We start from the raw sequence: 24653 nt of genomic DNA on the forward strand, positions 1-24653 counted from the left end.
ACTTGCGTTCGTTCTTCCGCAATTGGCGGATGAAGAAAGCCAGTGGTTGCCATGTGCCGTCGACCCACTGCTCCTGTACTGCCCCGATGGCATAATCAGATGCGTTGGTGGTAAGGGCAATGGTTGTGCCCGGAAGGGGATGTGCCAACATGGTCGCAGCAGCCAAAACGTTCTTAGTGTCGAGGAAAGCCTGGTCCATCTGGGGTGTCCAATCGATCGGGTCTTTGCCCGATTTACCTCTGAGGGCCTCGTACAAAGGTTGCATCAACAATGCCGCCTTGGGGACGAGCCGATGATAAAAATTGACCATTCCCAGAAATTCCTGGAGGGCCCTGATGGTCTGAGGAAGAGGGAACGAGGTGACTGCTTCCACCTTCGTGGCCAGCGGGACGGTGCCTTCTGAGGTGATTCTGTGTCCCAGGAAATCAATGCTGCGCAACCCAAACTGGCACTTGGCCGGGTTGATAATAAGGCCATGTTGGCTGAGACGAGAAAAAAGGGTACGCAAGTGCGTAATGTGTTCTTTCGTGCTGTTACTGGCAATAAGGATGTCGTCTAGGTAGACGAAGATGAATGGCAGATCGCGCAACATGTAATCCATGAGACATTGGAAGGCTTGTGCTACATTCTTCAGCCCAAACGGCATACGAAGGAACTCAAAGAGCCCGAAAGGTGTGATGACGGCAGTTTTGGGGATGTCCTGAGGATGCACAGGCACTTGATGATAGCCTCAGACAAGGTCTACTTTGGAAAAGATGGAATTCCCTGCCAGATGGGCCGAAAAATCTTGAATGTGAGGAATTGGGTACCGATCCGGTGTGTTAGCCTCATTCAGGCGTCTGTAGTCGCCGCATGGTCGCCATCCGCCACCCGGCTTAGGAACAATGTGTAATGGCGAGGACCAAGGACTATTCGAACGTCGAGTAATACCCAGGCGTTCCATTGTATGGAACTCCGCCTTGGCGGCCGCGAGTTTACCAGTTTCCAGCCTTCGAGCTCTCGCATAAACGGGGGATCCTATCATGGTAATGTGGTGCGCCACACTGTGCCTCACAACTGAAGAAGAAAATGTGGGCTTGGTGAGCTCAGGGAACTCACTGAGAAGATGAGAGAACTCATTTGGAGATGGGACTGCACAGGCAACTGACCAAGACATCGCGGTGCTTCGGTGGCAGGGGACCGAGTGAAAAGTGGAGGCACTGATTAGCCGGCAGTGTCGGACGTCGATGAGAAACCCGTTTGCGCAGAAGAAATCTGCCCCCAGGATGGCCTGTGAGACTTTCGCCGTGATGATCTCCCAAACAAAACGTTGGCCGCCAAAACTCAACTGGACCCTACGCTTTCCGAACGTGCGAATGGCCGCACCATTGGCTGTCTCGAGGGGGGGGATCTTGACTGCCGGATTGATGATTTAGCTTCGACGCTGGTAGGATACTGCACTGGGAGCCAGTATCACAGAGAAAACGTCGCCCTGACAGGGAGTCTGTAATGTATAGGAATTTCCCTGCAAACCCGACGGCCATCGCAACTCCAGCGTGTCCCTTAGGCCTTATTGATCTTCTCAGAAACCGCTGGTTTGAGGTAGGTTTTTTTTTTGGTGAGAAACTGCAGGGCGGACGACAATTTCTGGCCTTCGCGCCAAAACGAGCGTGGTATGTACACCAGCCTGCAGGAGGAGGAGTTGGATTCGCTCTTGTGGGGGTTGGGCACTGTTAAGTCTGTGTGTTCCAGTTATGGTTAATATGAATCACTGCACACAGACCACAAGAATAACTTTAACAGGTCTTTACTAGTCGAAGGTCAGGGCTGAACTGCCCAATAAATCATTACACAGCACTTATATACCAGTGTGGTCACCACCAGTATTACAGTATACAGCAGCCAAGATAAAGTAGTGCATCTCTTAAAATAGTTCTCTTAAAGGTGGAACGGTTACATACACCACAATCCTCCCTTTTTAGCTTAACAGTATATATTCCCCAGTAACATAACATAATAACATATATACACAACTTCATGTAAAAACAGTTCACAGATTCAGTCTCTGAGGAGGTCTCCTGACTCGGTCTGGATAACGCCTCGGTGGTGTAGTAGTTTTCGGTGGTGTAGTAGGTTCTTTTGGCAAGGTCGATTCGGCTTGAATGCCAGTGTCGGGTTCATCTGGTTCCAGTATCACCGGATCGGAGGTAGATACTATGGGTATCTCTGCTTCATCATTAGGCGTATAGAGTTGTGGTGTAGGTTGTCCCTTTTCGGATGACTCTATGATCTGGTCAGCATGGCGCCTTATTATGCTTTCACCAATGTCCACGGTATACATCAGCGGTCCTAGTCGTGTGCAAATAGTTCCAGGCTGCCATTTCTCAGTACGGTAGTCCCGGGCCAAAACTTGTTGACCTATCTGGAAGGTTCTAGTTGGCCTTTCATTCATGCCTTGAAATTGCCGGTTCTCTACGTCCCTTCTGATGTTTGGCTTGATCAAATCCAGCCGGCATCTTAGTCTTCTATTGAAAAACATCATGGCGGGAGTTTGGTTTGTAACCACATGTGTTGCATTCCTGTACGCCAACAAGAAGTTATCTACCTTATGTTGTAGATTTATGTCTTCATTACCCATGGCCTTTATGGCCTTCTTGAAGGTCTGGACAAACCTTTCAGCTAATCCATTGGTGGCGGGATGGTATGGGGCGGACGTGTAGTGCTTAACCCCATTGTTTTTTAAGAACTTCCTGAATTCTTCGGACACAAATTGCGGTCCATTATCAGAACAGATCTGTTCCGGCAGCCCATTCCTGGCAAATATGGTCCTTAATACTGTGATGGTTTTTTCCGTGGTGGTGGAGGACATCTTAATTACCTCCGGCCACTTGGAGTGTGCATCCACCGCGATTAAGAACATTGAGTCCATAAATGGACCAGCAAAGTCGATATGTACCCTTTGCCATGGAGATGAGGGCCACTCCCATGGATGTAGAGGGGCTTGTGGTGGGGCGTTTTGGACCTTCTGGCATCCTAGACAGCTCTTGGTCATTTCTTCGATGTCTCCATCGATACCTGGCCACCACACAAATGCTCTGGCTAGGTTCTTCATTTTCACTCCACCCAGATGCCCCTCGTGAAGCTCCTTTAGCACTTTATACTGGAGTTTGGGTGGAATCACCACTCTGGATCCACACATCAAGGTTCCTCGGCACACTGACAGCTGTTCTCTTCTTTGCGAGAATGCTGGCAACAGTGGTTCGCCATGTGCTGGCGATCCCTTCACCGTTAAATCGTAGACTCGTGAGAGAGTCGGGTCATTTCTCGTTTCCTTTTCAATGGTAGAATTTGTTACTGGTAGACATTCCACTATGGTTGAGTGGAACATCTCCACTGGGTCCACTGTAGGCGCCTCTTCTACCGTTGGCAACGGTAGGCGCGATAAACCGTCAGCATTCCCATGCTGTTTTGATCCTTTGTATTCTATGTCATATTGGTGTGCCCCTAGGAAAAGGGACCACCTCTGTAGCCTTTGCGCTGTCATAATGGGAACGCCCTTTTTAGGGTTGAATATGGATACCAACGGCTGGTGGTTTGTCAGCAGTGTAAACTTCTGGCCCTGCAGGTAATGATTAAACTTCTTTACTCCCCACACAAGGCTGAGAGCCTCCCTATCTATCTGAGCATAGTTGCGCTCAGCGGAGGTCATTGATCTGGATGCAAATGCGACTGGCCTTTCCAAGCCATTTGGCAACTTGTGTGAGAGTACTGCTCCAGTACCATAAGGAGAAGCATCACAAGCTAAACGAATAGGTAGTGTTGGGTTGAAGTGAGCCAACACTTCCTCTGAGGTGATCAATGCCTTGCTTTTGCGAAAGGCCTTCTTACAGTCCTCGCTCCACTTCCATGGTACTTCTTTCTGCAAAAGAGCATTCAGCGGGTGCAGCACCGTGGATAGATTTGGCAGAAACTTATGGTAATAGTTAATCAACCCTAGGAACGACCTCAACTGGGATACATTTTCCGGAGTGGGAGCCTTCACAACAGCTTCGATCTTGTCAGGTGACTTGTGCAGCCCCTCCTGGTCAATGACATGACCACAGTACGAGATCCGTTTCTGAAAGAACTCACATTTCTGGCGATTAACTCGAAGTCCATATTCCTTCAATCTGGTGAGCACCAGTTTCAAATTTGCCAGGTGTTCCTCATCGTCATCTCCTGTAATCAGGATATCGTCCAAGTAACATTGAGTGCTTGGAATTCGCTGTAATACCTGCTCCATGGCCCTCTGCCAAATTGCTGGAGCCGAAGCCACTCCAAAAACCAGTCTATTATATCGATACAAGCCTCCGTGCGTGTTGATTGTGAGATATTGGCGCGACTCTTCCTCAACTTCCATCTGTAAATACGCTTGCGCCAGGTCTATCTTGGTGAAGTGTTTCCCGCCAGACAATGAAGCAAAGATATCCTCAATCCGCGGAAGCGGATATTACACCGTGTGAAGCACCGGATTAACTGTGATCTTGAAGTCTCCACAGATGCGGACCTTCCCCGGTTCCCCTGGCTTGTTACTCGATGAACGCTTCATGACGGGAACAATGGGCATGGCCCACTCACTCCAGTCCACCTTAGACAGTACTCCTGAACATTCTAGCCCTTCCAGCTCAGCTTCCACAGCAGGTCGTATCGCATAAGGTACCGGTCTGGCTTTGAAAAATTTTGGGTTTGCATGTTCTGCAATCTTGATTTTTGCCTTAACTCCTCTCAGTGTTCCCAGTCCCTGTTGGAACACCTCTTTAGCCTCATCCAATATTCTGGACAATCGTTCAGGTTTGACATCTTTTTTTCCGGAATCTACCGTTATTGCTTTTAGGGAGCGCCAGTCCATATTTATTTTCCTGATCCACTCCCGTCCCAGAAGTGGTGGACCTCCCTCAGGTAGTACATATAAGTCCATTCTTTGGTGTTCTTTGCCCTTGTGTACCACCTTGACTTTTATCTTTCCGATGGGGTATACTCTTTGCCCCGTATATGTCTGCAATACTATCTCCGTATCCCGTAGGGGAATATGTGTGAATAACCTTTTGTAATCTTGCTTATTCATGACCGTCAACGCCGATCCGGTGTCCAATTCCATCTTCACTTGGACTCCTGCTATCTGAAGTGTGACCCAGATAGTTTGTAGGTCAGCTTCCTTACTCACATTGTGAATTCTCAGACTACCCAGTTCCTTGCTGTTGGAGTCTGAATCCGAATTCTGTTCATCCGAACTCTTCTCAGCCACCTTATGTACCTTTCTGCACTTTTCCTGCGGTGACTTTTTGTTGCTGGTCTTCTTTCCTGACCGGCATACTTTAGCTATGTGACCAAGCTTGCCACATTTTCTACATTCCTGATTTTTAAACCAGCATTGGTTCTGATCGTGTGTTGTCTTTCCACAACGATAACATTTCGCTGTACCCAAAGCCATTTGATCTACGCTGAGTACCGCTGCCTTCAGCTACATTTCCGCAGTGCCTTTCGCTGCGGCTTCGTGCGATGCTGCAATAGTGACAGCCTTATCAAGTGTAAGATCATTCTCTTCAAGCAGCTGCTTTTGTGTTCCTTCTTTCGACAATCCACACACGAATTTGTCTCTCAGTGCCTCTGTCAGTCTTTCCCCAAACTGACAGTATTTCGCTAGCTTACGCAGTTCAATTAAATACTCCGCGTTGCTTTCCTCTTTCAGTTGCGTTCTCGCATAAAATTTAAATCGTTCCGCTAACATCAGCGGTGTGGGGTTCAAATGATTTCTCAGGACAGCAACAATATTAGCGAAAGCCTGATCCGTCGGTTTAGCTGGTGATAGAAGATGCTTCAATAGCCCGTATGTCTTCGCACCCATTGAGTTTAGTAAGGTTAGTGCTTTATCTTCATCTGATATTTTATTTGCCTTACAATAAATCTCTATGCGTTCTACATACGTGGCCCAATCTTCAACATCGGCATCGAATTCGTTGATGTTACCATGCTTAGGCATCCTCGCAATCTTCTTGAGAAACAAAAAGAAATTTTTCTTTTATTTTTTTTTTCAAAATGGCGGTTTCCCGCGCTTGTCTTCTTTCCCCGCCTATGAAAATGGCGGCTTCCCGCGTTTGCCTTTCTCCCCCGCTGGCTGTAATGGTGATTGCCGTATTGCTGCGTTCGCCCTCCCCAGCGGTTCTCAAATCGTGCCTCCCAGCCCCTCTTGCAGTTCGGTCCTTTCCCCCGGCTGCGGCTGAGTTCTCCGCGGTTTCTCTTTTTTTTTTTTTATCCCGCGCCTCGCGGCCTCGGTAGCTGCCCGGCCTTTTTCCCCCGGTCGCGGTCGAGCTCTCTCTCAACGCTGTTGCGTCTCCCAGCCCGCTTGCAGCCCGGTCTTTTACACCGGCTGCGTTTGCATTCACCGCGGCTCCCGTGCCGTACACTGCCCCAGTCTCAGCGCCTCTGGCCCCGACTTCTGTCCGGCTCTTTTCCCCGGCCGTGGTCGAGTTCTCCGCCCTTATATCCTCCGTTTTTCCCTCCCCTACTTCACAGCCAACGTGGCCGACTTGCTGCTCGTCGCTGATCGGCTTACCCACCACCGTGATAGAAGGGATGATCACTGCCTGTTGCTGATGGAAGGCTTCGTTGCAGGATTCTTCCTTGCTCTTCAGACCCGAGTCTTTTCTCAGCAGGATGATGAGGGCGGATGCCTCTTCTCGATGCCCGTTAAACTGCCTTGGATGTATCTCTGCCGCAGGGTAAGATCGTACTCGTCGCCACTGTTAAGTCTGTGTGTTCCAGTTATGGTTAATATGAATCACTGCACACAGACCACAAGAATAACTTTAACAGGTCTTTACTAGTCGAAGGTCAGGGCTGAACTGCCCAATAAATCATTACACAGCACTTATATACCGGTGTGGTCACCACCGGTATTACAGTATACAGCAGCCAAGATAAAGTAGTGCATCTCTTAAAATAGTTCTCTTAAAGGTGGAACGGTTACATACACCACAGGCACCTCGTGGTTGCACAAGATTGTTGTGAGACGGTGAATATTTTATCCACTTCCACGGCGAGTTCAGCACAATCCGTGATCGCGGAATTGGCCAAGGCCGTCTGTACTGGCTCTGGTAGTTGACAGAGAAACAGCTCACGGAACAGAAAACATTGCGGTTCTGAGCCCAAAAGCGTGAGCATTTGGCTCATGAGCTCTGAGGGTTTCGAGTCCCTGAGGCCGGGCATGGAGATAAGTCTGCGAGCGCGCTCCGACTTGGACAGACTGAAAATCTGCAGTAAACGTGCTTTTAAAGCTTCGTACTTGCCATCGTTCGGTGGACTCTCGAGGAGGCTGACAACCCGCGAGGCGCTGTCGAGGGCGGAGACCACATAATAATAACGGGTCGAATCTGCTGCTTTTCCCCGGATTGCAAATTGGGCTTCCTCCTGGTAAAACCACGCGGCCGGCTGTCCCAAAATTGCGGCAGTTTGAGGGTGACGGCGTTCGTGTCCATGATGTAACTTCAATGAAAATTGTTTGAAGAAATCGGGGTCACCAATATAGGAACTGGGGTCCCTAGCCGAAGAATTGAGATCGACTCAGAAAATCAAAAACAATAAAATTTAATGAACAAACGAAGCTGTACAGGAAACTGTAGGATACAATGCAAATAGGTCTGGTCTGCTTGAAAGCCTCTCTGGAAACTGCTAGAAGGTTCCGAGCTCAACTGCTAGCAGGTTCTGAGCTCAACTGCTAGAAGGTTCCGTGCTCTACTGCTAGAAGGTTCCGAGCTCTGACGTCATGATGTCATCACGTTCTTCCCGCCGTTGAGAGATCACGTGACGGACGGCATGATGTCATCACGTGGAGTACAGGAAAGAAGCCCTCGTACAGTTAACAGATACATTAAAGTTGCAGCCCCCAGCTGTACTACATTGCTGTAAAAGGAATTATATACAATTGTCCGTAATCCTCTGGTGGTTCCGCCACATCAGTATCTTTCTCTTACGCGTGCTCCTACGTGGTGCTTCCCCTGTGGCTTCAGCAGATGTGGAGGCCCCTTGCTCAGTTTCTTGCTGCTCCTGTCTCGACACCTCGTCAACAGTCTGCTGCTCCTGCAGCTGTGCAGGGGTTGAGACGTCGATCTCAATTGGGTGTGGACTCTGGTCAGGCTCTGACCGAGGACTCTTCAGTGGCATGGAAGAGTGAGCGCTTGGAGAGGAGCCCCCACTTCCTTGATGTCTGCCACCAACTTCCCTCTCATGGGTCAGGTCCCCCTAAGTGCTTGCAATTGGCTTGAGAGCACTTTGCTGCACATCAGGGGGGCCATGGGGACCCGTATCTGCACTGGCAGTCCTACTCAGAAGGACTTCCATGAAGGTCTGATTTCTCTGTTCAATAGATGACCATCGCTCCTCCAGACATGTCATTCTATTCTGAACACCCACCATGTTTTCGGCACTCTGGTGACTTATCACCTCCATGGAGGTTGCCAACCTTTCCATGGTGATGCGTTCATGAGCCAATGACTCCACAAAGGCACATTCTCATGTTCGCAATGGACTCCTCCATTCGCTCCACACGCGCAGTGACCCTGGAGACAAAACCTGCCAGAGACTCCTGCATCTGTTCCTGGAGTTCCAGCACCGCTGACCTTATGGATGGACCCAGAGGCAGAGGGTCGACGTGCAGCTTAGCCGAGCTGGCAGAGTCCTGCACCCTCCGACTAGGACTCTCCACTGCTGTCCCTGTCTCCACAATCTGCTGATGCTCACTTGTGAGCTGTGATACACCAGGTGACAACACTGCTCTATGTCCCGAAGGTCCCACCGAGGGGTGAGTGTCTGCGCTGGTGCTGGTTGCGCTGAATTCTGCTGATGTTGCGCCCTCAGAGGTTGCAGCTTCCTCTGAGGAGTCTGGAGGCTCAGCCTGTTCCTCCTGGCTAGTGGGGACGGGTCCTTGCGATGGTCCTGTGGGGAGTAAAGGAAAGAGTCAGAGATGTGATACCAAGGTTACATGCACATTGCATCTTGCAGATGATCATAAGTCCATCTGTTAGAGCTTCAGAATCATTATCAGCGACTCATGCAATGTCAATGAGAGAGATGGAAAACTATTCTGTCACCAGCTTGCTGTGATGCACCCATCTGTCCGCCCCCTACTTGCACATCTTCCTCCACTCCTACGATCTCCAGGACCGCCTCCTCCCAGGGTGTGAGGTGGGCTACTGAGGGTGGCCCTCCTCTTGTCCTCGCTCTTTCTCGCTTATTGTGAGCTCTCTTTTCCTGCAATGAGGGAGACAAGTGGAGGTTGAGTGAGAATGAATGAGTGAGTGTAGAGATTCCATAGCATAGTTACTTAGAATGAGACAAAATGGAGTGAGGTGGCAAGACCAAGGGCCCTCCCTGTGTGTTGTCAGTTGTTTTCATAGCATCACAGTGATAGGGAGTGTGAGGGCTGCATAGTCGAATAGTTAGGTGAATGTGACCATAGAGAGAGAGGGAATGGGTAAGGGTACATGGATGTCAGTGTCAAGTGGGATGTGGAGGAAGAGATTGCGAAAGCTGAGTGCTGGTGAGGAAAGGCAATGGGGATCAGATTGAGAGTGATGGGAAATTCATACTCACTTTTCCAGTGCGCAGGTCATGAAATCTCTTCCTGCACTGAATCCAGTTTCTGCGGGTTACTGACAAAGAGCTGACCTCCTCTGCCACCTGGATCCACACAACCTTGGTTTGCTGGGGAGGCTTCTTCCTCCCTGAAGAAGGGAAGAGCAACTCTTTATGAGCTCTTGCTCCCTCAACTAAAGCCTGCAGGGCAACGTCGTCAAACCTTGGAGCAGACCTAGGTCTTTCACTGGCCATTCTGCCTCCAGGTCCCTGTAGCATGAAAGGCTAAAAGGTTGGCAGTCTGCAGAAGAAGCAAGGCTTGTTGCAGACCTTAAATGCAGCAGCAATGATGATGTCATCGGAGGCGACTTTCAGACTGGGAAAACTCATTTGCCATGGGTTTCCACACGCTGGAACACAATTGGCCAACTAAGGTAAATTTGCATCAATCTCCCACATTGATTTAAGAACATAAGAACATAAGAAATAGGAGCAGGAGTAGGCCAATCGGCCCCTCGAGCCTGCTCCGCCATTCAATAAGATCATGGCTGATCTGATCCTAACCGCCAATCCACTATCACAGAACCATCTCCTGAATCTAACAGAATTAGACACACGAAATAGGAGCAGGATCAGGCTACACGGCCCCTGGGCCCGCTCCGCTACCCACAGGGCCATGACCGATCCGAACCTAGACTCATGTCCAAATTCCTGCCCGCTCCCCGTAACCTTTAATTCCTTTTACTTCTAGGAAACTGTCTATTTCTGTTTTAAATTTATGTAATGATGTAGCTTCTACAGCTTTTTGGGGCAGCATATTCCATGGACCTACCACCCTCTGAGTGAAGTAGTTCCTCCTCATCTCAGTTTTGAAAGAGCAGCCCCTTATTCTAAGATTATGCCCCCTAGTTCTAGTTTCACCCATCATCGGGAACATCTTCCCCGCATCCACCCGATCCAACCCCTTCACAATCTTATATGTTTCAATAAGATCGCCTCTCATTCTTCTGAACTCCAATGAGTAGAGTCCCAATCTACTCAACCTCTCCTCATATGTCCATCCCCTCATCCCCGGGATTAACCGAGTGAACCTTCTTTGTACTGACTCGAGAGCAAGTATGTCCTTTCTTAAGTATGGACACCAAAACTGTACGCAGTATTCCAGGTGCGGTCTCACCAATACCTTGTACAACTGAAGCAATACCTCCCTATTTTTATATTCTATCCCCCTAGCAATGAAAGCCAACATTCCATTGGCCTTCTTAATCACTTGCTGCACCTGCATACTAACCTTTTGAGTTTCGTGCACCAGGACCCCCGATCCCTTTGTACTTCAGTACTTTCCAGTTTCTTGCCATTAAGATAACTTGCTCTACGATTTTTCCTGCCAAAGTGCATAACCTCACACTTTCCAGTATTGTATTCCATCTGCCAAATCTCTGCCCACTTACTTAGCCTGTCTATGTCCCCTTGCAGGTTTTTTATGTCCTCCTCACTCACTACTTTCCCTCCCATCTTAGTATCATCTGCAAACTTTGATATGTTACACTTGGTCCCCTCCTCCAAATCGTTAATATAGATTGTAAAGAGTTGGGGACCCAGCACTGACCCCTGTGGAACACCACTAGTTACTGATTGCCAGTCTGAGAATGAACCATTTATCCCAAGTCTCTGCCTTCTGTTAGATAGCCAATCCTCTATCCATGCCAGAATATTACCCCCAATCCTGTGATTTTTTATCTTAAGCAATAATCTTTTGTGTGGCACCTTGTCAAATGCCTTTTGGAAGTCTAAATACACTACGTCCACTGGTTCCCCTTTATCCACCCTATACGTTACTTCCTCAAAGAACTCCAGCAAATTTGTCAAACATGACTTCCCCTTCATAAAACCATGCTGACTTTGTCCTATTAAATTATGATTATCCAAATGTCCTGTTACTGTCTCCTTAATAATGGACTCCAAAATTTTACCTACCACAGATGTTAGGCTAACCGGTCTATAGTTTCCAGCCTTCTGTCTACTGCCCTTTTTAAATAAGGGTGTTACATTAGCAGTTTTCCAGTCTGCCGGGACCTTTGCCGAGTCCAGGGAGTTTTAGAAAATTATTACCAATGCATCCACAATCCCTACCGCCACTTCCCTCAAGACCCTAGGATGTAAGCCATCAGGTCCAGGTGATTTATCCGCCTTGAGTCCCATTATTTTACCGAGTACCACTTCCTTAGTGATTTTGATCGTGTTTAGCTCCTCCCCCCCCTTTAGCCCCCTGTTTGTCCAGTGTTGGGATATTCTTAGTGTCTTCTACTGTAAAGACTGATGTAAAATATTCATTCAGTGTTTTTGCCATCTCCATATTTCCCACCATTAATTTCCCGGTCTCATCCTCTAAGGGACCAACATTTACTTTAGCCACCCTTTTTCTTTTTATATAACTATAAAAACTCTTACTATCTGTTTTTATATTTTTTGCTAATTTACTTTCATAATCTATCTTCCCTTTCTTAATCAATCTTTTTGTTATTTTTTGCTGTCTTTTAAAGTTTTCCCAATCCTCTATCCTCCCACTAGATTTGGCTACCTTATATGCCCTTGTTTTTAGTGGAATACTATCCTTAATTTCTTTACTTAGCCACGGATGGCTGTCTTTTCTTTTACACCCTTTTCTTCTCAGTGGAATATATTTTTTTTGGAAGTTGTAAAATAACTCCTTAAATGTACACCACTGATCATGTATCGTCTTACCCTTTAATCTATTTTCCCAATCCACTCTACTCAATTCCGCTCTCATACCTTCATAGTCTCCTTTATTCAAGCTTTAGATTCGTGTGTGTAATGATCAGTAACCTGTCATTCTGGAATGGTACACTAGGTGGTGCTGTATGTATATAAGAGTGGGCTACCCACGATGCACCAGGCTACCCACAAGGCAGCAGTCAAGATGGATGCCTCTACAGATACCGTACCTAGTCCACATGTGCTCAATAAAGTGTCTAGCAAAAGCTAGCTGTTCTTAATAAAAACGACTAGTTATTAATGAAGATAACAGTGTGGATAACACGAAATGCGGATTACACGACCCTAGCCCGCCCCTGAATTAAAATCCAGCCCATAGAGTACAACTTAGCTTCTGGGAACCTAAGTGTCGGCCCAGAATGGAGAGAAACAAAGCTGGAAGTGCAAGTTAGAAAAGTAGTCATCAAAACTAGTAGGGAGGAGAAACAAAGGCCAACAGTAAAGAGGGTCAAAGTGCAGAAAAATATTCAACAGGCAAAGTTGAAGGCACTTTATCTAAATGCACGTAGCATTCGCAACAAGGTGGATGAATTAATGGCATATATAGAAGTAAATGGGTATGATGTAATTGCCATTACCGAGACATGGTTGCAGGGTAACCAAAGCTGGGAACTGAATGTTCCAGGGTACTCAACATTTAGGAAGGACAGACGAAGAGGAATAGGAGTTGGTGTTGCGCTGTTAATAAGGGATGAGATCGGTATTGTAGAAATAAAAGATCTTGGCTTGGCAGATCATGATGTAGAACTGGAATCAGTTTGGGTGGAGCTAAGAAACAGCAAAGGGCGGAAAACATTGGTGGGAGTTGTGTATAGGCCACCAAACAGTAGTGGTAATGTAGGGCACAGTATCAACCAAGAAATTAGAAGTGCATATAACAAGGGCAATATGGTAATCATGGGGGACTTTCATCTACATATTGACTGGGCAAAGCAAATTACCACTAATGGTGTGGAGGACGAATTCTTGGAATGCATGTGAGATGGTTTCCTGGATCAGTATGTGGAGGAACCAACCAGGGAACAGGCTATTCTGGATCTGGTATTAATGAGAAAGGGCTAATCAATAATCTTGTGGTAAAGGGGTCTTTAGGGACAAGTGACCATAATATGATTGAATTTTACATTAAGTTTGAGAGTGATGTAGTCCAATCTGAAACTAAGGTCTTCAATCTAAAGAGAGGAAACTACAAGGGTATGAGGGACAAGTTGGCTATGGTAGATTGGGAGACTACACTAAAAAGGCATGAAGGTGGACATACAATGGCTAACATTCAAGGAAATAATGCATAATTTGGAACAAACATATATTCCTCTAGGACATAAAAACCCAAAAGGAAAAGTGATCCAACCATGGCTAACAAAAGAAATTAAAGCTAGTATTAAGTCAAAGGAGGAAGCTTATAAAGTTGCCAGAAAAAGCGGTCAGCCTGAGGATTGGGATCTTTTTAGAAATCAGCAAAGGGGGACCAAGAAATTGATAAAGAAAGGGAAAATGGAATATGAGCACAAACTAGGGAAAAATATAAAAACGGACTGTAAAATCTTCTATAGATATGTGAAAAGGAAAAGACTGGCGAAGGTAAATGTAGGTCCTTTACAGTCAGAGACGGGAGAATTTATAATGGGGAATGGGGAAATGGCAGAGAAATTAAATAAATACTTTGTTTCTGTCTTCACGGAGGAAGACACAAAAAACCTCCCAGAAATACGAGAAAACCAAGGGTGTGGCAAGAATGAGGTACTTAAAGAAATTACTATTAGTAAAAAAAACAGTACAGGTAGACTATCCTTTATCCGAAAACCTCGGGACCAGCCGAGTTTCGGATAAAGGAGAATTTCGGATTTCGGAAGGTGGGTCGGCAGGGGTCCGCGGGGGGGTCGGCGGGGAGGGGGTCGGCGGGGGGTCGTGCGCACGACTTACGCTGACGCTCAGCGTAAGTCAGTCGGGGTCGGCGGGGGTCGGGGCCGGCGGGGTCCGCGGGGGGGTCGGCGGTTGTCGGGGCTGGCGGGGTCCGTGGGGGGGGGTCGGCGGTTGGCGGGGCTGGCGGGGTCGGCGGTTGTCGGGTCCGCGGGGGGGTCGGCGGTTGTCGGGGTCGGCGGGGGGGATCGGCGGTTGTCGGGGCCGGCGGGGTCCGCGGGGGGGTCGGCGGTTGTCGGGGCTGGCGGGGTCGGCGGTTGTTGGGGCCGGCGGGGTCCGCGGGGGGGTCGGCAGTTGTCGGGGCCGGGGGGGTCCGCGGTTGTCGGGGCTGGCGGGGTCGGCGGTTGTCGGGGCCGGCGGGGTCCGTGGGGGGGTCGGCGGTTGTCGGGGCTGGCGGGGTCGGCGGTTGTCGGGGCCGGCGGGGGGTCGTGCGCACGACTTACCCTTTATCCGAACTTCCGAAACCGGAACCCTCTAAAAACCGAAGGTTTTTTCGTTCGTACGCACGACTTACGCTGAACGAAAAAACCTTCGGTTTTTAGAGGGTTTCGGTTTTCGGAAGTCCGGATAAAGGGTAGTCTACCTGTACTAGCAAAATTAATGGGATTAAAAGTTGATAAATCCCAAGGACCAGATGACCTACATCCTAGGGTTTTGAAAGAGGTGGCCATTAGGATAGTGGACGCATTGGTTGTCATCTTCCAAAATTCCACAGATTCTGGAACGGTTCCTGCAGATTGGAGGATAGCAAATGTAACCCCGCTATTTAAGAAAGGTGGGAGAGAGAAAACGGGGAACTACAGACCTGTTAGCCTCACATCAGTAGTTTGGAAAATGCTGGAATCTGATATAAAGGATGCAATAACTGGGCACTTAGAAACGAAGAGTAAGATTGGGCAGAGTCAACATGGATTTATGAAAGGGAAATCCTGTTTAACAAACCCATTGGAGTTCTTTGAGGATGTAACTAGTCGAGTAGACAAAGGGGAACAGGTAGATGTGGTGTATTTGGATTTTCAGAAGGCCTTCAATAAAGTCCCACACAAGAGGTTGGTGAACAAAATTAGGGCACATGGAATTGGAGGTAAAATACTAGCATGGATTGAGAATTGGTTAACAAACAGAAAACAAAGAGTAGGGATAAACGGGTCTTTTTCAGGATGGCAGGCTGTGACTAGTGGGGTACTGCAAGGATCGGTGCTTGGGCCCCAGCTATTCACAATCTATATCAATGATTTGGATGAGGGGACTAAATGTAACATTTCCAAATTTGCTGATGATACTAAGCTAGGTGGCAGTGTCAGTTGTGAAGAGGATGTGAAGAGGCTTCAAGGGGATCTCGACAGGCTCAGTGAGTGGGTGAGAACATGGCAGATGGAATATAATGTGGATAAATGTGAAGCTATCCACTTTGGTAGAAAAAACAGAAAGGCAGAGTATTTCCTAAATGGTGAACGATTGGGGAATGCAGATGCTCAAAGGGACCTGGGTGTCCTTGTACATGAGTCACTGAAAGTGAATGTGCAGGTGCAGCAAGCCATTAGGAAGGCAAATGGTATGCTGGCCTTCATTACAAGAGGATTTGAGTACAGGAGTAAAGAAGTCTTACTCCAATTATATAGGGCCTTGGTGAGACCACATCTGGAGTACTGTGTACAATTTTGGTCTCCTTACCTAAGGAAGGATATACTTGCCAAAGAGGGAGTGCAATGAAGGTTCACGAGATTGATTCCTGGGATGGCGGGACTGTCTTATGAGAAGAGATTGAGTAAACTAGGCTTGTATTCTCTTGAATTCAGAAGAATAAGAAAGGATCTCATTGAAGCATACAAAATTATTACAGGGCTTGATAGGGTGGATGCTGGGAGAATGTTTCCCTTGGCTAGGGAGTCTAGAACCAGGGGCCACAGCCTCAGGGTAATGGGTAGGCCATTCAGGACTGAGATGAGAAGAAATTTCTTCACACAGAGGGTGGTGAATCTTTGGAATTCTCTACCCCAGAGGGCTGTGGAGGCTCAGTCATTGGGTGTATGCAAAACAGAAGTCGGTAGATTTCTGACTAGTAAAGCCATCAAGGCATATGGCGATAGGGCCGGTGAATGGAGTTGAGGCAGAAGATCAGTCATGATCTCGTTGAATGGCGGAGCAGGCTCGAAGGGCTGAATGGCCTACTCCTGCTCCTATTTCTTATGTTCTTATGTTCTTAAAAGCAAGGAAGTTTTGATGAACCTTTATAAAACACTGGTTCAGCTGCAACTGGAGTATTGTGTCCAATTCTGGACACCACACTTTAGGAAGGGTGTGAAGGCCTTAGAGAGGGTGTGGAAAAGATTTACGAGAATGATTCCAGGGATGGGGAAATTCAGTTACGTGGATAGACTAGAGAAGCTGGGGTTGTTCTCCTTAGAGCAGAGAAGGTTGAGAGGAGATTTGATAGAGTTGTTCACAATCATGAAGGGTCTAAACAGAGTAGATAGAGAGAAACTGTTCCCATTGGCGGATGGGTCAAGAACCAGAGGACACAGATTTAAGATGATTGTCAAAAGAACCAAAGGCGACATGAGGAAAAACTTTTTTACATAGCGAGTGGTTAGGATCTGGAATGCACTGCCTGAAAGGGTGGTGGAGGCAGATTCAATCGTGGCTTTCAAAAGGGAATTGGATAAGTACCTGAAGGAAAAAGATTTGCAGGGCTACGGGGATAGGGCGGGGGTGTGGGACTAGCTGAAGTGCTCTTGCAGAGAGCTGGCACGGGCTCGATGGGCCAAATGACCCCCTTCTGTGCTGTAACCATTCTATGATCCTATGATTCTATCCTCAGAATGAACAATTTTACCATTTCATTACTTCTAGCTGCATTACCAATCCACAAGTTATGTATAAGTAAACATAAAACAAAAACCTTAATCATATGAGAGTAATCCAAATCCTAATCCTACACATATATGTATACACAAATAGGTTATCTTACATTGGTCGGTAGGTGCACACACGCGCGCAAACTCCTTTACCAAGATGGCGCACTTCCTGTCAGAATTGTGTACCCGTGTCTTGGACCCCATTTTGTAAGCTTAGGTGTCCACGTAGCATCTAAAAAACAGACACTTTTTGGTCCAATTTAACCCCCCCCCCCCCGGATTTATGAATTTTTATTCAGTTATCACTGATTCACGCAGCAACTGGCTGATCTTACTACCTTAGTTGAGGAAAGGGAAGCATTAATTTTCCAAAATGCTTGTTAAACACATGACTATTTTGAACTGACAGCGCTCATATAATCTGTGGATGTAAGATTGAATTCTTTGTCCTGTTAACTTTTCTATTTGGCTCTGAAATGAGCTTTGGAACCAAGCACAGAAACAGTCATTTTGGTACTATTTCCACATTGAGTATCTCCTTATCTAAATATACTTTAAAGTAATTCTATTTATTTGATTAGGTCATAGAGTCATAGAGTCATAGAGTAATACAGCACGGATAGAGGCCCTTCGGCCCATCGTGTCCGCGCCGGCCATCAAGCCCTGTCTAATCTAATCCCATATTCCAGCATTTGGCCCGTAGCCTTGTATGCTATGGCATTTCAAGTGCACATCCAAATGCTTCTTAAATGTTGTGAGGGTTTCTGCCTCCACAACCCTTTCAGGCAGTGAGTTCCAGACTCCAACCACCCTCTGGGTGAAAAAGTTCTTTCTCAAATCCCCTCTAAACCTCCCGCCCTTTACCTTGAATCTATGCCCCCTAGTTATTGACCCCTCTACTAAGGGAAAAAGCTCCTCAGCATCCATCCTATCTATGCCCCTCATAATTTTGTACACCTCAATCATGTCCCCCCTCAGCCTCCTCAGCTCCAAGGAAAACAAACCCAACCTGCCCAGTCTCTCTTCATAGCTGAAGCACTCCAGCCCTGGTAACATCCTGGTGAACCTCCTCTGCACCCTCTCTAACGCGATCACATCCTTCCTGTAGTGTGGCGACCAGAACTGCACACAATATTCCAGCTGTGGCCTAACCAGTGTTTTATACAGCTCCATCATAACCTCCTTGCTCTTATATTCAATGCCTCGGCTAATGAAGGCAAGTATCCCATATGCCTTTTTTACCACCTTATCCACCTGTTCCGCCGCCTTCAGGGATCTGTGTACTTGCACACCCAGATCCCTCTGACCCTCCGTCTTGCCTAGGGTCTTTCCATTCATTGTGTAGATTAAAATCTGGTTATTTCATTTTCTGTATAATTAAAGGAACTTCTGAATTGTAATAGTGATGTTAATTGCATATTGTTTATTCTTTTGTTAGACAGAACCTTTCAAAGACCGTGTATTTAAACGCTGCTCTGTTGTTGGAAATGCAGGAGTTCTAACTAACAGCAGCTGTGGAGCGGAAATAAATCAGGCTGACTTTGTATCCAGGTAAGAACCAAAGCAGTTGCAGGAGCATGTCTGTCTTTGTTCCTGCTAATGAATGTGAGGGTTAATACGAGAACTCAGGTAAAATCTTTTTTTTAATTTTAATTTTGTAAGCTGCTATCATTGCAACAATCCTTTTAGCTGCTGGCCAGAGATATGTATCTAGTCCACTATTTCTTCAGTGATCTGCTGGTTTAGTCAGAGTTAAAATATAAAGGGAGTAAAATTGAAGGAGATGTTTCAGTGATTCTCATTTATATTACCGCTCTCACACTGACCACTAGCCTGACTTTGGCCACAATGCTTATGATAATAGGTAATGTAAGAGTAGGGGAGCATCCAGGAAACAATGATGGTAGCATAATTAGGTTTGATGTAAAAATGGAAAAGGTGAGGTAACAGTGAAATATAAAAGGTACTTGGAAAAAAGGCCAATTGCAATGAGATTTTAAAAATTGCCAATAAAACCAGGGGCCAGACTAGACATATTCAGACAAGAGGTTAAAGTGGGAGTTCCTTGAATGAGTACCGAAATTAAAATGTGACTTTAGAAAGAGGCATAAGACAAATCTAGGGCCAATAATTCTAAATAAAAGCAATCGAAATATAGAAACTATAGAGGGGAAGCAAACAAAATGATTAGAAAGGCTAAGAGAAGGCTATGAAAAAAGACTGACAGGTAATACAAAGGGAAAATAGTAAATCATTTTATGAACATAAATAAATAAATAAAAGAATAGTTAAAGAAAAGGTAGGGCCAATTGGAAATGAAAAGGGAACTCTTCTTTTGGAGAATGAAGGGACGACCGAGATACCAAATAAGCACTATGCCTTGGTTTTCACAGAAGAATGTGGTAATAGTAATGACAGGGTGGAAGAGGTGGAGCAATTAGGTAGGCTAACTATAGATAAGGAAGTATTACTGAAAACATTGCTAGAATTTAAAGTGGAAAAGGCACCAGGCCCTAATGCCATGCATTCTAGAATACTAAGGGAAGTCAGAGAAGAAATAAGTTCTGCCTATATTCTGCCAAAAATCCTTTAGATATGGAAGTTATTTCAGAAGACTGAAGGGTTGCTAATGAAACACCAATGTTTACAAGGAAGAAATGAATAAACCAGTTAACTATAGCCAGGTGCTCCATAGGAGGCTTGTTGATAAAATTAAGGCACATGGTGTGATCCTATGCTCACTCTTACTGCACTTAAAAAAAAATTGTTTATGGGATGTGGGCGTCGCAGGCAAGGCCAGCATTTATTGCCCATCCCTAATTACCCTTGAGATGGTGGTGGTGAGCCGCCGCCTTGAACTGCTGCAGTCCGTGTGGTGAAGGTACTCCCACAGTGCTGTTAGGGAGGAAGTTCCAGGATTTTGACCCAGCGACAATGAAGGAACAGCGATATACTTCCAAGTCAGGATGGTGTGTGACTTGGAGGGGAACTTGGAGGTGGTGGTGTTCCCATGCGCCTGCTGCCCTGGTGGATGGAAATTGCCATCACCAATTTAGAGGTAAGCATGTGCCCCCTTCTTAAAGGGGCACAACCAATAAAGACTTAACCAAAATTAAAAGGAAACTTAAATTAAATTATAATTCTATTTCCTGGGGTGATGATGCACTCCAGTCCCTCCAATAACACACACAGTCAATTAAGGATTCTTGCTGATGCTCTGTAATTACCAATGTAAGTAGGATAAATTTCAGATCACCAACAGCCTCAGAACATTGCATTTTTGAATTTGTTCTGCTCATTTACTACCTTGCACTGATGTGCACTGTCACAGCAATGATACATTTATGTTATGCATTATTAGTTTAAAAAGGCAATATAATTGTTTACATATTTATTTTAATTTATTTGAAGGTGTAATCTTCCCCCTATCATGGATTATAAGGATGATGTGGGAACTAAAACAGATATGGTGACATCCAATCCAAGTATCATTAAAATGAGGTGATTATCAATTTGTATGTACCCTGTATTAACAACTAAAAATAGGAGAGAGAGAGAAAAAATGGGAAGACGATAGAAAAGGAGGTCTGTGTGAGAAGTGAGCATAAGGTATGCTTTGCCGCTGAGATATCTCTTCATTTTCAGCTATTTTTCTTTTCCAATTTTTTCTCCACCCTTTGCGTCCTGAAGGTATTGGGTGGGATTTTCCTCCTTGGGGTCGTAACGGTGGTGCAGGTCTTCTACCCACCCCTCTGTGACCCTGATCTATTTACTTGGTTTGTGGTTCATTTGGTATGTAAGATGGGCTCCTGGCAGGATTCCTACCTCTAAGAGGAAGTCTGCCAGTGCTAAAGAGGAGAATGAGGCAGTGCTATTGGGGGACTGCTTCTGCAGCATTTGAAGAGGTGGAAAGGGACACTAAAGGGGCAGAGGAATGAGGCTTAGAAAGGTTAGTGTATGGAACCACACTGGAGTGGGAGGAGGTCTCTACTTGGCCCTCTCTCTCCCTTTACAAAATGTAAAGCCTTACCACTGCTACCCAGACCTACCATCACCTTTCAGCAGGTACTCTCGGGAAACGGCAGTGAGAGGGGAGGATGGGGGGGAAATAGGCCAGGAACCTGGACCCTGCCTCCCCACTGACACTTGCATGTGACGGGAGGGGAAGAGGTGGTTGGCAGCGCTCTTGGGGAGTACAGGGGAAGGGAAATGGTGTTCAGGGTAGGGAGGTGGCGTAAGGCCTTAGCGCCCAATCTTCCCCATGCAGCCCATTAATTTCTTGCTGGGTTCTAGTTGTAAAGGTGCTAATTTCTCTCTAGTACATTGACAATACGGCCATTATTCCTCTGTTATGCTTGGCAGACTTATGTGATCCAGTAGTCAGATTTTGGTTTTCAACCTGATTTTACTCCTCTCTCCACCAAAAGTTACCTGAATGACTAATCCCCTTGAGCAAAGGATCCACCTTAAGTGGGCTCCAGCCTACCCAGCTGCTAAATCAATACCTAGCACTGCTAAAAAGCAACAGGAGTCGGTGTGAAAAGGCTGGCCCCTGTCCACAGGGATTGCATACGGCTGGGCCTGGGTCAATGAATTCTTCTTAAGGCCAGCTGTTGATTGGCTGCAAGCAACTTTTAACCTTGGCAGTGAGGGTAGGTGAATTATTACATCATGGTTGTTTCACCTTCAGGCCTGATCCTGACCATACATAAGGGCCAAGAAATTGGTTTGTACCCAAATTTGGGCATGGATCCAAAGGTGGCCACGCTTGCCGGAACTGATGCACAAGAGGACCACACAAAATTGGTTGGGCAGAGGAACATGGGGCTGGATGATTCTGGAGGAACTCCTGGGTCGGCTGTAAACCGCCATTATCTCCATCTTCATCATCATCATCATCTTCCTTGTTGTCATCATAGTTGACAAGAAGGTAGCTGCATCTCTGTTCTTCCCGCTCCTCTTCACCATCATAACTTTCTTCCTTCTATGCCCCTGATGTTGTGGTGGATCTGCAAGAAAGGAGAATAGAAATTAAGAGCATTACCTGTTCGGGTTATGGAGAGGGAAAACAAAGTAGAATGTTGTGTCTGTGTGGTCCTTCACAGGGATGCCAAAGCGACAGTGCAGGTGTTCGGTAATTAAACTGGTACTCGCAACATGCCGCCAACCTTGCCATCTCCTACGACAAGAGCAGAGTGTTTCTCAATAAGCTCCATGGTCTTCTCCGCGTGAGGAGTATAAAGTTGGGGATGTCACCGCCTGGCCCCGACCAGAACCCCAGTCCCGGCATGACCCCACCCCACCCGTCCAAGGCCATGACCCCGGCCCAGCTGCCCACGGCCCTGCCCAGCCCCAACCATGAGCCCAACCGGCCCATGACCCCGGCCATGGCCACGGCTTGTCATTTGCCTTGTAATGGCCGGATGGAAGTTCCATTCCTTACAAGGCTACTTGGAAACTCCCTAAAACAACGGAGACCCAACATAACCAGTCTCCACCATTTCTGTGGGGGTTCCATTGGCCTCCTGGTAGAGTTATACCGGGAGACCAATAGAATCCCTGAATTTCATGGCCTAAATGTAAAGAATATTGTTTATTTTACAGGTACCAAAGTCTGAATTTAAGGAGAAAACCTTTTGTGGACTATATATCTGCCTATGAAGATGCATTTATTCTGCTGCCTGCATTTTCTTATTCAGCCAATACTTCACCTTCATTTAAAGTTTCCTACACTCTGCAAGATTTTGGAACCAAACAGCAGGCAATATTTTTAAATCCATTATACATGAAAACTATCACTAAGTTCTGGAAAGGTGAAGGCGTTAAAGAGTCTCGTCTTTCTAGCGGTCTCATAATATTAAGTGCAGCAATGGAGATGTGTGAGGAAGTGTGGATGTATGGATTCTGGCCCTTCTCGAAAGGTGTGCATGGAAACCAGTTCTTCCATCATTACTATGACAATGTGATGCCAGATAAAGTTCACTCAATGCCTAATGAATTCTACAAACTTCTACAGCTTCACACGAAAGGCATCGTGAAACTGCATGCCGATAAATGTAAATAAATATGCGATTGATAAACTGCAGGATACAAACTTTACTAGTTTGTGAATCAGCTTTAAACCATGGTACAACATTTCTTTTTATCAATTGAAGCATGTTTTACTTTTTTTTTTATTGTGGAGATAGTCATAGAGCGTCTTTTTGCATGATTCCGGTGAGGAGAGGCTTGAGATGCTCAGACTGTTTTCACTGACGTAGGGAAGGGTGTGAGAAAGGCCACAAATGAGGCCAGGGCCCAGATATGCTGGGTCTCAGCCTTACATCTGGGATTCCACAATGGTCTTTTGGAGACCTAAACAAGGTTTAAGTAGGGTCAGGGCTGGGAGCATGGACTCCCAATGTTGAGGGACCTGGCATTGGGTAACCAGAGATACACCTAGTGAGGCATACCTTGGAAACAACTTGAATGTGAGGCCCATCTGGGGTTCAAGGCTGAGATTGTGTTCTGGGTTCCTGAAGAGAAACCCAATTTTATTAATGAAATGCAGCCCCTTATAAATGGGGCCACTGAGAGCCTTCTGTTTCTGAGGTGGAGACTCTTGACATCTCCCCCGGCATGATACTTTTCGGCTACATCCATCCGCCTTGGCTCCATATCCCTTAATACCCTTGTCTAGCAAAAATCTATGGATCTCAGATTTAAAATTGAGCTAACATCTACTGCTTTTTGTGGGAGAGAGTTCCACACTTCTACCAAACTTTATGTGAAGGAGTATTTCCTAACGTCTCTTCTGAATGGCCTGGCTCTGATTTTAAGGTTATGTTCCCTTGTCCTAGACATCTCTGCCAGCAGAAAAAGCTTCTCTCTCTCTCTCTACCCTATCAATTCCTTTCAAAATCCTAAAAACCTCAATCAATTCACCTTCTATATTCCAGGGAATACAAGCCTAGTTTATGTAATCTCTCCTCCTAATTTAACCCTTGGTGCCCTGGTAAAATTCTGGTACAGAGCAATGGAGAGAAACCAAGCATTGGGATTAGTTTTGGATTGTTCGAGCTTGCACAAATGCAATGTGCCGAATGGCCTCCTTCTGTAATGTAAACTATGTTTCTGTGGTTTTATGGAGCGAGCAGGATCAACTGGATGGAGTGAGAGACATTGGATTGTGATAAGTGATGGTATGGTTATACTCGGGTACTGAACAATTTGAGTTTGGTGTTTAATACTTAAGTGTAAAGAATTGTAAATATTATAAAATGGAAATTAAGAAGGTGCTCATTTATTGTTGGTCATAGCAGGGATATGCAAACATTAAATTCCAATTTATTTGAAGCCTATGTTTTATATTATCTTGTAAATGGACCTTATGTTCTCAATAAAAAGTGTGAAAAAACAAGATTTACTGTAATTTCATCAGGACAATGTGCAAAATAATCTCAATGCATCAATACAACTCTTATTTTACTACTCGCCCTGGGATGTGGGTGT

General features: G+C 46.2%; 1 protein-coding gene across 1 annotated transcript; it reads left to right on the plus strand.

The window, feature by feature from the left end:
* The first annotated feature begins 9983 nt into the window (after positions 1–9983).
* LOC147117134 (alpha-N-acetylneuraminide alpha-2,8-sialyltransferase-like) lies at positions 9984–23226 on the plus strand. Its single transcript, XM_085987202.1, has 4 exons — positions 9984–10022; positions 18601–18713; positions 20574–20663; positions 22767–23226. The coding sequence occupies exons 1-4, from the start codon at positions 9984–9986 to the stop codon at positions 23224–23226; spliced, it is 702 nt and encodes a 233-aa protein (XP_085843328.1).
* The last annotated feature ends 1427 nt before the right edge of the window (positions 23227–24653 follow it).

This window comes from Somniosus microcephalus, chromosome 5 (assembly GCF_052327205.1).
Source record: "Somniosus microcephalus isolate GS21.2 chromosome 5, FLI_Smic_1.0, whole genome shotgun sequence".
NCBI lineage: Eukaryota > Metazoa > Chordata > Chondrichthyes > Squaliformes > Somniosidae > Somniosus > Somniosus microcephalus.